General features: G+C 44.6%; 1 protein-coding gene across 1 annotated transcript in view; it reads left to right on the top strand.

Moving 5' to 3' along the window:
• The window catches only part of LOC137312059 (unconventional myosin-Id-like), a 154980-nt gene that overhangs the window by 39303 nt on the left and 102168 nt on the right, over nt 1-13509 (top strand). The window contains exons 6-7 of the mRNA XM_067978832.1: nt 6226-6321; nt 10103-10219. Of these exons, the coding sequence (XP_067834933.1) occupies nt 6226-6321; nt 10103-10219 (213 nt within the window). The remainder of the gene's footprint in view (nt 1-6225; nt 6322-10102; nt 10220-13509) is intronic.

Genomic DNA, 13509 nt, shown 5'->3' with positions numbered 1-13509 from the left:
AGCTCCAAACAGTGCGGCACCCCACTAGTTACAACGTGCCAGCCCAAAAATTACCTGTTTATTTCTACTCTCTGTTTTCTGGCTAAACCAATCCTCAATCCACACTAATATAATACCGCCAATCCCATGAGCCCTAATCTTGTATAACAACCTCTTATGTGACACCTTATCAAGTGCCTTTTGAAAATTCAAATATACTACATCCACTGGTCCCCTCTTATCTACCCTGATATTTACATCCTCTAATAGATTTGTCAAACACGATTTCACTTTCATAAAACCGTGTTGACTCTGCCTAATCATATTATGATTTTCTAAGTGCCCTGTTACTACGTCCTTGATAATAGATTCTAGCATTTTCCCTACTATTGATGTCAGGCTAACTGGCCTATAGTTCCCTGTTTTCTCTCTTCCTCCTTTCTTGAATAGCTGGGTTACACTTGCTACCTTCTAATCCACGGGGAATGTTCTAGAACCTAGGGAATTCTAAAACCCCAGGATGTAGGCCATCAGGTCCAGGGGATTTGTTGGCTTTTAGTCCCATTAATTCCTCCAGTACTTTTGTTTTACTAATCTTAATTACTTTAAGTTCCTCATTCTCATTAGACCCTTGGTTCCCCACTATGTTTTTGCTGTCTTCTACTATGAAGACAGATACAAAATATTTGTTTAACGTCTCTGTCATTTCCTTATTCCCCATTATAGTTTCTCCTGTCTCTGCCTCTAGGGGACCCACGTTTACTTTCGCTAATCTCTTCCTTTTTACATGCTTGTAGAAGCTCTTACAATCTGTTTTTATATTTCTTGCTAGTTTACTCTCATATTCAATTTTCTCCCTCTTCATCAATTTCTTGGTCATCCTTTGCTGATTTCTAAAATCCTCCCAATCCTCAGGCTTATTACTCTTTATGTCAACATATCACCCACCCACCCCCAACCCAGTGAATCCTGCTGGGATGTGTGTGGTCATCGGATTGAATGAGGATGCAGAAAGGAGCAGGGAGAGTTTAAGAGGAAGAAGGAAGGAAAGTTCGAAGGAGCACTGACTATAGTAGGACCAATATATAAGAGTGAGAGAGAGAGAGACAAGGTTAGTTGTGAAGGAGTGTGCAGTTGGAGGCTATGGTTGAAGGTGGAATGGCCAATCAGACAGCAAGCTTCTTTCTGTATCCTGCTCAGGAGTGTGAGAGAGGTGCTAAATGATCTCCTCAGTTATAAATGATGAAGGTGGGTTGTCAATAACTGTACACAAGCGGGCTGATTCCACGCTCCTGTACTCTCAGTAGGGAGCTGGGATATGAAATTGATGGAACATTGATGGTTTCCTACCAAAATGTATCACTTCGCACTTCTTTGTGTTAAATTTCATCTGCCACGTGTCCGCCCATTCCACCAGCCTGTCTATGTCCTCTTGCAGTGCAGCACTATCCGCCTCACTGTTCACCACCCTTCCAAGTTTTGTGCCATCTGCAAAGTTTGAAATTATGCCCTGTACACCCAAGTCCAAGTCATTATATATAACAAGAAAAGCAGTGGTCCTAGTACTGACCCCTGGGGAACACCACTGAATACCTTCCTCCAGTCTGAAAAACAACTGCTCACCACTACTCTCTATTTCCTGTCTCTTAGCCAATTTTGTATCCATGCTGCCGCTGCCCCTTTTATTCCATGGGCTTCAACTTTGCTGACAAGCTAAATGGGATAGATTCAGAACAGATCTAGCAGCTCAAAACTGGGCATCCATGAGGCGCTGTGGGCCATTAGCAGCAGCAGAATTGTATTCCAGCACAATCTGTAACCTCATGGCCTGGCATATTCCTCACTCTACCATTACCAACAAGCCAGGGGATCATCCCTGGTTCAATGAGGAGTGTAGAAGAGCATGCCAGGAGCAGCCACCAGGCGTACCTAAAAATGAGGTGCCAACCTGGTGAAGCTATAACATAGGACTACATGCATGCTAAACAGCGGAAGCAACATACTATAGACAGAGCTAAGCGATTCCATAACCAACGGGTCAGATCAAAGCTCTGCAGTCCTGCCACATCCAGTCGTGAATGGTGGTGGACAATTAAACAACTAATGGGAGGAGGAGGCTCTGTAAACATCCCCATCCTCAATGATGGCGGAGTCCAGCACGTGAGTGCAAAAGGCAAGGCTGAAGCATTTGCAACCATCTTCAGCCAGAAGTGCCGAGTGGATGATCCATCTCGGCCTCCTCCCGATATCCCCACCATTACAGAAGCCAGTCTTCAGCCAATTCGATTCACTCCACGTGATATCAAGAAACGGCTGAGTGCACTGGATCCAGCAAAGGCTATGGGCCCCGACAACATCCCGGCTGTAGCGCTGAAGACTTGTGCTCCAGAACTAGCTGCACCTCTAGCCAAATTTGCCCTGTCCACAAAAAGCAGGACAAATCCAATCTGGCCAATTACCGCCCCATCAGTCTACTCTCAATCATCAGCAAAGTGATGGAAGGTGTCGTCAACAGTGCTATCAAGCGGCACTCACTCACCAATAACCTGCTCACCGATGCTCAGTTTGGGTTGCATCAGGACCACTCGGCTCCAGACCTCATTACAGCCTTGGTCCAAACATGGACAAAAGAGCTGAATTCCAGAGGTGAGGTGAGAGTGACTGCCCTTGACATCAAGGCAGCATTTGACCGAGTGTGGCACCAAGGAGCCCTAGTAAAATTGAAGTCAATGGGAATCAGGGGGAAAACTCTCCAGTGGCTGGAGTCATACCTAGCACAAAGGAAGATGGTAGTGGTTGTTGGAGGCCAATCATCTCAGCCCAAGGACATTGCTGCAGGAGTTCGTCAGGCAGTGTCCTAGGCCCAACCATCTTTAGCTGCTTCGTCAATGACCTTCCCTCCATCATAAGGTCAGAAGTGGGGATGTTCGCTGATGATTGCACAGTGTGCATGCTCGCATGCAGCAAGACCTGGACAACATCCAGGCTTGGGCTGTTAAGTGGCAAGTAACATTCGCGTCAGACGAGTGCCAGGCAATGACCATCTCCAACAAGAGAGAGTCTAACCACCTCCCCTTAACATTCAACGGCATTATCATCGCCGAATACCCCACCATCAACATCCTGGGGGTCACCATTGACCAGAAACTTATTTGGACCAGCCACATAAATACTGTGGCTACAAGAGCAGGTCAGAGGCTGGGTATTCTGTGGCGAGTGACTCATCTGCTGACTCCCCAAAGCCTTTCCACCATCTACAAGGCACATGTCAGGAGTGTGATGGAATACTCTCCACTTGCCTGGATGAGTGCAGCTCCAACAACACTCAAAAAGCTCAACACCATCCAGGACAAAGCAGCCCACTTGATTGGCACCCCATCCACCACCCTAAACATTCACTCCCTTCACCACTGGCGCACTGTGGCTGCAGTGTGTACCATCCACAGGATGCACTGCAGCAACTCACCAAGGCTCCTTCGACAGCACCTCCCAAACCCGCGACCTCTACCACCTAGAAGGACAAGGGCAGCAGGCACATGGGAACACCACCACCTGCATGTTCCCCTCCAAGACACACACCATCCTGACTTGGAAATATATCACCGTTCCTTCATCGTCACTGGGTCAAAATCCTGGAACTCTCTTCCCAACACCACTGTGGGAGAAGCTTCACCACACAGACTGCAGCGGTTCAAGAAGGCGGCTCACCACCACCTTCTCAAGGGCAATTAGGGATGGGCATTAAATGCTGGCCTCGCCAGCGACGCCCACATCCCATGAACAAATAAAAAAAAAACTTTATCAAACACATTTTGGAAGTCCATATACACAATATCAACCATATTGTCCTCATCAACCCTCCGTGTTACTTCATCAAAAGCTCAATTAAGTTAGTTAAACTCAATTTTCCTTTATCAAATCTGTACTGGCTTTCCTTAATTAATCCACACTCATCCAAGTGACTGTTAATTTTGTCCCAGATTATCATTTCTGAAAGCATACGCACCACCGAGTTTAAACTGACTGGCCTCAAGTTGCCGGATTTATTCTTGCACCCTTTTTTGAACAAGGGTGCAACATTTGCAATTCTCCAATCCTCTGGCATCACCTCCGGATCTAAGGATGATTGGAAGATTATGGCCAAGACCTCCGCAATTTCCACCTTTACTTCTCTCAGCAACCTCGGATGCATCCCATCCGGACCTGGTGACTTATCTACTTTATATACAGCCAGCCTTTCTAGTCTATCAATTTTTAGCCCATCCAGTATCTCAACTGCCTCTTCTTTTACTGTGACTTTGGCAGCATCTTTTTCCTTGGTAAAGACAGATGCAAAGTACTCATTTAGTACCTCAGCCATGCCCTCTGCCTCCATGAGTAGATCTCCTTCATGGTCCCTAATCGGCCTCACCCCTTCTCTTCTTACCCATTTACTATTTATATTCCTATAGAAGTCTTTTGGGTTCTCTTTTATGTTAGTCGCCAGTATATTCTCATACTCTCTGTTTGCCTCTCTTATTTCCTTTCTAAATTCCCCTCTGAACTTTTTATATTCAGCCTGGTTTTCACTTGTATTATCAACCTGACAGCTGTCATATGCCCCTTTTTCTGCTTCATCTTACTCTCTATCTCTTTCATCATCCAGGGAGCTCTGGCTTTGGTTGCCCTTCCTTTCCCCCTCATGGGAATGTATCTAGACTATACCCGAACCATCTCCTCTTTAAAGGCCGCCCATTGTTCGATTACAGTTTTGCCTGCCAATCTTTGATTCCAATTTACCCGGGCCAGATCCGTTCTCAACCCATTGAAATGAGCCCTCCTCCAATTAAGTATTTTTACTCCAAATTGCTCCTTGTCCTTTTCCATAGCTAATCTGAACCTCATGATACTATGATCACTGTTCCCTAAATGTTCCCCTACTGGCAGTTGCTCCACTTGACCCACCTCATTCCCCAGAACCAGATCCAGCAATGCCTCCTTCCTCGTTGGGCTGGAAACATACTGATCAAGGAAATTCTCCTGAACACACTTCAGAAATTCTTCCCCCTCTCTGCCCTTTACACTATTACTATCCCAGTCTGTATGAGGATAATTGAAGTCCCCCATTTTTACTACTCTATAATTCTCGCACCTCTCTGTAATTTCCCTGCAAATTTGCTCCTCTATATCCATCCCCTAGTTGGTTGCTAGTTTATGCCTTTTCTCCAGGGTTTCCGCTGATCTCCCGCTGATGTTACTGCAAGACATCATTAGAGACCTTGCGGAAATTCCAAACACTTGTCTTCCCATGTCCTTAGGTCTATATTGAGGTCAAGCTTTATTTTGAAGTCATTGGTCAGGTTTTGCCAGTTTGCTGGATGGATATTGATTCTGCATTGAGCCATTTAGGAGCCCAGAGTACAATTTCAAAAATTGAATCTCAAATATCTGATACCGAAAATCTGATCCACAATTCAGCTTCAATGCTCTGAGAGATAATTTTCTGACTTCCTGCTCCTATTTTAAATGGCTGGAAAATTATGTGCGGCAAATGCTGTAATTTCTAATGTGTGCTCCAGGGGGGCAAAGCTCCACGCCAGGAGCACCTAGTCTGAAAATTACCCTTCTAATCTTGGATTCAGTTCCAATTCTCACAAGTAGGTCGTGAGTTCAAATCCAACCAGAGCAACTGCTGCCATTGAATTAATTAAATCTGGTAAATTGTGGGTTGAGATGAGAAAAATGACCTTAAAAGCTGCTGGATTGTCGAAAAAACCCAACCAGTTCTCAAGTGTCCGTCAGGGAAGGGAATTTGCCAACCCTACCTGGTATGGCCTATATGTGACTCCAGTTTCACGCTATGTGGTTGACTCTTAATGGCTTCAGACGTGGCCCAACAAGCCATCCAGTTGTCAGGTCACCTGAGGACAGGTGATAAATGTAGCCCTGCCAGTGTTGTCCACATTTCAAGAACAATATTTTTTAAAGATTGGAGCTGGGCATACTTCATAGAGTGAAATTTGTGGTGTCAAGTTTCTGAATTTCCATAAGGTATGGAGGGTAGGGGGAATGGTTTGTGTGGAATTGTGTTATATAAATGTCAGGAGACTTCAATGCAATTCATGGGGTCTCCCCAACTTAAAAGAGCTTCAGAAACTGTGCTAAAAACATTCATTCTGTAAAAAAGTAATCATGTGTACTCGTTAATCATGCATACTGGACCAGAAACATTTGCATAAATCCTCTGCCCTTTGTTGCCGTTTTCAGCTGATCCTGGGTGGTTCTGATGAGCTGTTGCAGTCCCTGCACCTGCAGAGAGATGCTGCAGAATACGCATTCATTAGAGATGGAGCTACTACCAATGTAAGTACACTTGGGGTGAACTCTTTTTGGATTGAAAGTAACTTTCCGACTAGCATGTGGTGCTAACCAAAATAGATCTAATGTCATATTATAGCTGGCACTTGATACACTAGTTGGATATTTACTTGACCCTGCTGACCAACTTGAAGCAGGGCCTCCTTGGGGGTCATGTTGGCTCCAAGATGACATTCTTGGTCATTGAAACCAAGTTGACTCTGGCCGACTCACTAAGTGAGGTAGGTCCGCAGTAGTCCAGGGCACTGATGCTGATTGACCTTGAATTCTGCCTCATTGATGGAACCTACCACTGGAGACCCATTTGGCTCTGGATAATGAGTAGGGTGATCCTAGCTGGTACAATAAACAGCAATTATATTAGTGCTCTCTGCTGGTAAGCTGTATAGTTTTAGTCAGATAACCAGCAAGCACTAACATTTTCCACAGCTGGTGGGTCCCTAAACCTTGGATATTGCCAATCTGTGCCTAAATTGTCTTAGATAATTGGCGTTTGTCCCTATATGGACAATACATCACTGCGGGGGTAGAGAGTGTATGCCTGTGTCCCTATGGGGAGAGTATGTGGATGTGTCACTATGAGGAGAGTGTGCGAATGTGGCACTACAGAGAGAGATTGTGCATGTGTCACTACAGGGAGAGAGTGCATATTTTTCTGTGGGGAGACTGTGTGTATGCATGCCTATGTGGAAATAGTGTGTATTTTTGTCACTGTGGGGAGAGAATGTCCATGTGTCACTATGGGGACAGAGTGCAAACAGAAACTCTACTTCATGTGCATCTCTCAGGAGTCTGGTTTAGACACTGAAGTATGGTGATGAGTTTTGGTCACATGTGTCAGACACACATGTGACCAAAAAGAATAGGACTTCAGCAGCGCAGATGCCTGAACTGAAATCAGCAATGGAACGCATCAACAGAAGGAAACCACAGTCCAGGAAAAAGGCTAGTCCATGATGGAGATGAGGAGATATCTGAGGAGGCAAAACCCAGTACCAGCCCAGAACTGCTGTTGCGTGCAACTTCTGTTGTTAGAAAGGATGTGGTCACAGAAAAAAAAAACAATGTTTTTATTCCTTTCCTAATTTGGTTGTGCTTGAGTAGATGGTGGGTGAACTGCCAACAGTTTACTGCTGATGATTGTAGGGATGAGAGACAATAGTCTGGAAATAACTGCAAGTATCAGCGATCAGCTGTTAGAAACCCACCTGTTTTTTTACCCATTGATTTCAACACCTGGGTGGGCAATCTGCTCTGCCAGGTTTCCAAAAAGCGGCGAAATTGAAAGTTATCCCCGCTTCATCTAAACTTTGTCACCTATTACTATGATCGCAGTTATCTCATCCATTCTTCCTTCTTCTCCCAAAAGTATGGGGTCTGGTTCTGCAACCCACCAGTACCTCACCCAAGAAGATCTCCGTCATGGTGCCCAGGCCAACATTTCTCCCTCAACCAATATCATTTAAAAAAAAACAAACAGATTAAGTGGCTGTTTATCTCATTGCTCTTTGTGTGATTTTGCCTTGTGCAAAATGGCTGCCGCCTTTGGCTACATAACGAGGGTAATTTTGTGAGGTACTGTTGCCAATGTGGAGCCTCACTAGCCGCGAGGACAATTCAGAGAATTGCGATCTATCTTCAATCCGTGCTGCCCAGACTCTGCTCAGCACCACCCTAGTCCTTTTCTTTTTTATTACTAAGTAAGCCCAAGGCCCAAGGCCCATGATGTTGAATCCTACCAAAGAGAGAAGGTGATTATTTGGGTGACAATCCAAACAATAAGAGGAAGGAATACTGAGGGAGGTAAAGAGTTTCACAATTTTAACTGCCTGGGAAAGAATGAGTTAGAAGAAGAGGCAATAATGGGAGAGTTAGGGTACAAGAGGGATGAACTTTGATGGGCTAAATAGTCTTTTCTTGGCCTTGACTGTTCTTATATGCTAATAAAACCATCGAAGCAAAGAAATTTACAGCACAGAGGGAAGCCCATTGTGTCTGTGCCCGTTTTTTGCTCGAGGAATTTGAATCTAATGCCACTGCTTCACTCTCTCCTGTATTTACCTATGCTTCACATTTCTCAATTTCTCTTTAAAAGATGCAAGGGTCCCTGCCTCAGCCTCTCCTTGTGGCTGAACACAATGGTGTGAAGGGTCAGATACAGACCCACTACTCTCTACGTGTTGGTGTTGAAACACCTGGGCCTCCCATCATCAGAGATGTTTGAGGATTATCCTGAACTCTACTCATGCAATCTGAGATCTGTTAGCTCAGAGAGTTTGTGTGATGACTCTCCTCTCCTGAGGAGGTGCAGAGGGGCAAGGTCAATTTGACAGATTGATTCCAATTGAGTATTAGGCACCTGAGCACTGCAGAGAGACTGGAGAAGCAAGTAATGTTTAAATTGAAGAAAGGGAGGCCTGGATGGGACCTTATTGAAATTTAAAGAAAAAACTAGCGCCTTTCACACCCTCAGGATGGCCCAAAGAACTTCACAGCCAATGAAATACCTTTGAAGTGCAGTCACTCTTGTAATTTAGGGAAGCACAGCGCCCAATTAGAGCACACAAGGTCCCACAAACTGCAATGAGATAAATGACCAGATAATCTGTTTTTAGTGATATTGGTTGAAGGATAAATGTTGATCAGGACACCTCCTTTACGCTTCTTCAGATGGTACCAACTGAAAGACGGCACCTCCGACAATACAGCACTCCCTCATTGTCAGCCCAGATTATGTACTGAAGTCTCTGGAGTGGGGCTTGAACAAGAGACTGATAAGAGTGCTACCACTGAGCCAAGGCTGACACAACATTTGACTGGAGTCCAGAGGAACTGAACCTAATAATAAAGCTTGCCAGAATCACATTGACTCAAGCTCAGAACTGGGAAGGTGAACAGACAGTTTAGAATTAACTAATTTACACAGAAGGTGATGAGCATGGGGACAGCACTGTGCAGGAAGGCAATGGAGGCCAGAGATCATCAGAAAATTCAAGAGGGAATTGGATAGCTTCTTGATGAAAGAAATTATTGAAGGTATAAGAGATAGAGGCCTTGAATTTCCACATGCTCGCCCCGCTGGCTGAATTGCAGTAGTGTGGACTCTGGTGACGCCCGCTCCTTACCCTACGGGAGTACCAAGATAAGGGAACACATGAATATTAGGAACAGGAGTAGGCCATTCAGCCCCTCGGACTTGTCATTCAACCATGTTGATGTGGTACTGGAATCACATATGGACCAGACTGGGAAAGGATGGCAGGTTTCCTTCCCTAAAGAACTTTAATGAACCAGTTGGGTTTTTACAACAATCCAACAGATTCACGGTCACTTTTACTGATACCAGCTTTTTTATTTCCAGATTTATTTTTAATAAAATGAGTTCAAATTGTCAAGGTACCATGGTGGAATTTGAACTCGTGTTTCTAGGATTATTAGTCCAGACCTCTGGATTACTAGTCCAGTAACATAACCACTACACTTTCAACATTGTCTTGGCCTTAATTACAATCCCACGCCCTCTCAGACCCTCTTGGGGGAGAGAATTTCACATTTCCATTATCCTTTGTGTGAAAAACGGTGGATTTTCAGTGTCCATTGTAAGATCAATCCTCTCAGGATTGAGGTAGCGAATCCCCTTACTCTGTCTCAGCTGGTAAGTTACTGATAGCCTGTACCTTTCACCTTCTACGCGATCAATTGCCACGTAGCTCGGTGCTAACTCTGCCAATTTCTTTTCTTCACATGCACTTCGATCCATTTCCAGTCTGTGATCAACGACAAGGCGAATTTCAAGGTTGTAATGAATGCAATGAAAGTCATCGGGTTCAGTGACAAGGAAATTGACACCATCTACAAAATCTTGGCCACCATCTTACATTTGGTGAGGATAAATTTTGATTAATGATCGTTTTACATAAGAACACAGGAACAGGAGCAGGTGATTCAGCCCCTTGGGCCGTTTCCGCCATTCAATTAGAACATGGCTAATCTGTACCTCAACTCTATTTACCAGCCTTAGCTCCATATCCTTTGAGACAGCTTTAAAGGGACAAGTGGTACAATTTTAAAGGGAACAGAGACCTGAGGGTGTACGTACACAAGTCTTTGAAGGTGGCAGGACAAGTTGAGGAAGCTGTATAAAAGGCATACGGGATCCTTGGCTTTATAAATAGAAGCAAAACAATCCCCGGGGGCTGTGGATGCTGAGTTGTTGAATATATTCAAGGCTGAGATAGAGAGATTTCTGGACTCTAGGGGAATCAAGGGATATGTAGATTGGGCAGGAAAGTGGAGTTGAGGTTGAAGATCAGCCATGATCTGATTGAATGGCGCAGCAGGCTCTAGGGGCCGTATGGTCTACTCTTGCTCCTATTTCTTATGTTCTTATGACCCTTATCTAACAAAAATCTATCGATCTCAGTCTTGAAAATTTCAATTGATCCAGCATCCACAGCCTTTTGGGGGAATAAGTTCCTGATTTCACTCCTAAATGGCCTAGCTCTAATTTTACGATTGTCCCCATTTGTTCTAGATTTCCTCACCAGAGGAAATAGTTTCTCTGCAACTACCTTATTGAACCTCTTCATCATTTTAAAGACATATTAATTGTGAACCTTGCCTTATAAATATAATTAACAAAATAATTAATAACAATATAATTAAAAATAAAGGCCCTGAAATTCCGTAGGGGTCTCCCAGTCTCCTGTCGTTGGTTTTTTGGACGGGGTTATGTGGGGTACCTGTGGTTTCCCATCAAGTTACAATGGAAAACTGGGATTTCACGTAATTTCATGGCTAAAATGTTTGCTTTTAAAATGACTCGTTTGATGTTGATAATATGAAAGCTGCTTCTGGAAATTGTATGTGTGGGCATCAAGGAACAGCCTTGGCAGTGCTGCCCTCAGTGGTTGAATAGCCTATTGGTACTCATTGTCCAGGCTCCCGCATGTTGCAAACATTATTGTATTACATTTATGGGTTTGAGACTTGCACAACTACTGAGCAGTTAGGGGTATGGTAGTGTAGTGATGATGCTACTGGACTAGTAATCCAGAAACCTGGACTAATAATCCAGAGAACATGAATTCAAATCTCACTGTAGCAATTTGAGAATTTGAATTCAGTTTTTAAAAAGTCTGGAAATAAAAAGTTGGTATCAGTAAATTTGTCCATGAAGCTGTTGGATTGTTGTAAAAACCCAACTGGTTCACTAATGTCCTTTAGGGAAGGAAACTTGCTGTCCTTCTCCGGTCTGGCCTATATGTGACTCCAGACCCCATCAGCGTGGTTGACTCTTAACTCCTCTCTGAAGTGGCCTGGCAAGACACTCAGTTGTATCAAACTGCTGCAGTTCAAGAAGAAGGTCCATCACCTCCTTTTCAGGACAACTAGGGATGGGTAATAAATGCTGACCTTGCCAGTGACTCCTGCATCCGGAGAATGAATAATAAAAAAAAGTTGGGGTGTGACAGCTGAAGGAGAAATGGTCTTAAAGGCTTCCTTCACGTCATGACACCATATCCTTTCCCTGTGCGTCCTTTCTGAGATGAAGTTGCACAAGGAACGAGTTCAGTGCTGAGATTGCCTCCCAGTTGTATACTGACTGGACACTCTCTTCCTCACGAGAAGATGAGCTTTTTCAGACTGGATGATTATTAATTATGATATTCTCACTGTACTGAGCAATATTTCATTCTGTGGTCAGTGTATAGTATATAGTTTCATCTGTTGGTTATGCTGCATCAATTACTTGCAGGTATATGGAGTAACCCACTGTTCCACAGTGTGTATCTGCTTTTTGTGATACAAATGACATGATCCATGCCAGCTGAATGCTGTTTGAGAGAATAAGCAACCTACCTCATGATTCCTCAATGAGTATGCATTGTTCATGGGTATGGCTAGTGTATCCCAGAATTCCTCAGTGTGTACTTAGTGTTCATGGGTACAAATGGCAAAGCCCATGACTTCTTGTTTCTGACATGCTATGTGAGTGTTTGAACAACCAATCCCATTATTCCTCAGTATACACATGCTGTTCATGGATATGATTAGTGCATCCCATGATTCCTCAGTGTGTACCCACAGTTCATGTATATATGGCATATCCCATGATTTCTCTATGTTACCCATGATTCATGTGTAAGACTGGCATATCCCATGATTCCTCTGTGTGTACCCACAGTTCATATATATGTGGTATATCCCATGACTCCTCTGTTTTTTTTTATTCGTTCATGGGATGTGGGCGCCGCTGGCAAGTCCAGCATTTATTGCCCATCTCTATTTGCCCTTGAGAAGGTGGTGGTGAGCCGCCTTCTTGAACCGCTGCAGTCAGTGTGGTGAAGGTTCTCCCACAGTGCTGTTAGGTGGGGAGTTCCAGGATTTTGACCCAGCGACGATGAAGGAATGGCGATATATTTCCAAGTCGGGATGGTGTGTGATTTGGAGGGGAACGTACAGGTGGTGTTGTTCCCATGTGCCTACTGCCCTTGTCCTTCTAGGTGGTAGAGGTCACGGGTTTGGGAGGTGATGTCGAAGAAGCCTTGGCGAGTTGCTGCAGTGCATCCTGTGGATGGTACACACTGCAGCCACGGTGCGCCGGTGGTGAAGGGAGTGAATGTTTAGGGTGGTGGATGGGGTACCAATCAAGCGGGCTGCTTTGTCCTGGATGCTGTCAAGCTTCTTGAGTGTTGTTGGAGCTGCGCTCATCCAGGCAAGTGGAGAGTATTCCAACACACTCCTGACTTGTGCCTTGTAGATGGTGGAAAGCTTTGGGGAGTCAGGAGGTGAGTCACTCGCCGCAGATTACGCAGCCTCTGACCTGCTCTCGTAGCCGCAGTATTTATGTGGCTGGTTCAGTTAAGTTTCTGATCAATGGTGACCCCCAGGGTGTTGATGGTGGGGAATCTCCAACAAGAGAGAGTTTAACCATCTTCCCTTGACATTCAACGACATCACTATTGCCAAATCCCCCACCACATCCTGGAGGTCACGATTGACCAGAAACTTAACTGGACCAACCACATAAATACTGTGGCTACAAGAGCAGATCAGAGGCTGGGCATTCTGCGGCGAGTGACTCACCTCCTGACTCCCTAAAGCCTTTCCACCATCCACAAGACACAAGTCAGGAGTGTGATGGAATACTCTCCACTTGCCTGGATGAGT

Source organism: Heptranchias perlo, chromosome 3, assembly GCF_035084215.1.
Source record: "Heptranchias perlo isolate sHepPer1 chromosome 3, sHepPer1.hap1, whole genome shotgun sequence".
Taxonomy (NCBI): Eukaryota; Metazoa; Chordata; class Chondrichthyes; order Hexanchiformes; family Hexanchidae; genus Heptranchias; species Heptranchias perlo.
This window is presented reverse-complemented; position numbering and strand designations above follow the sequence as displayed.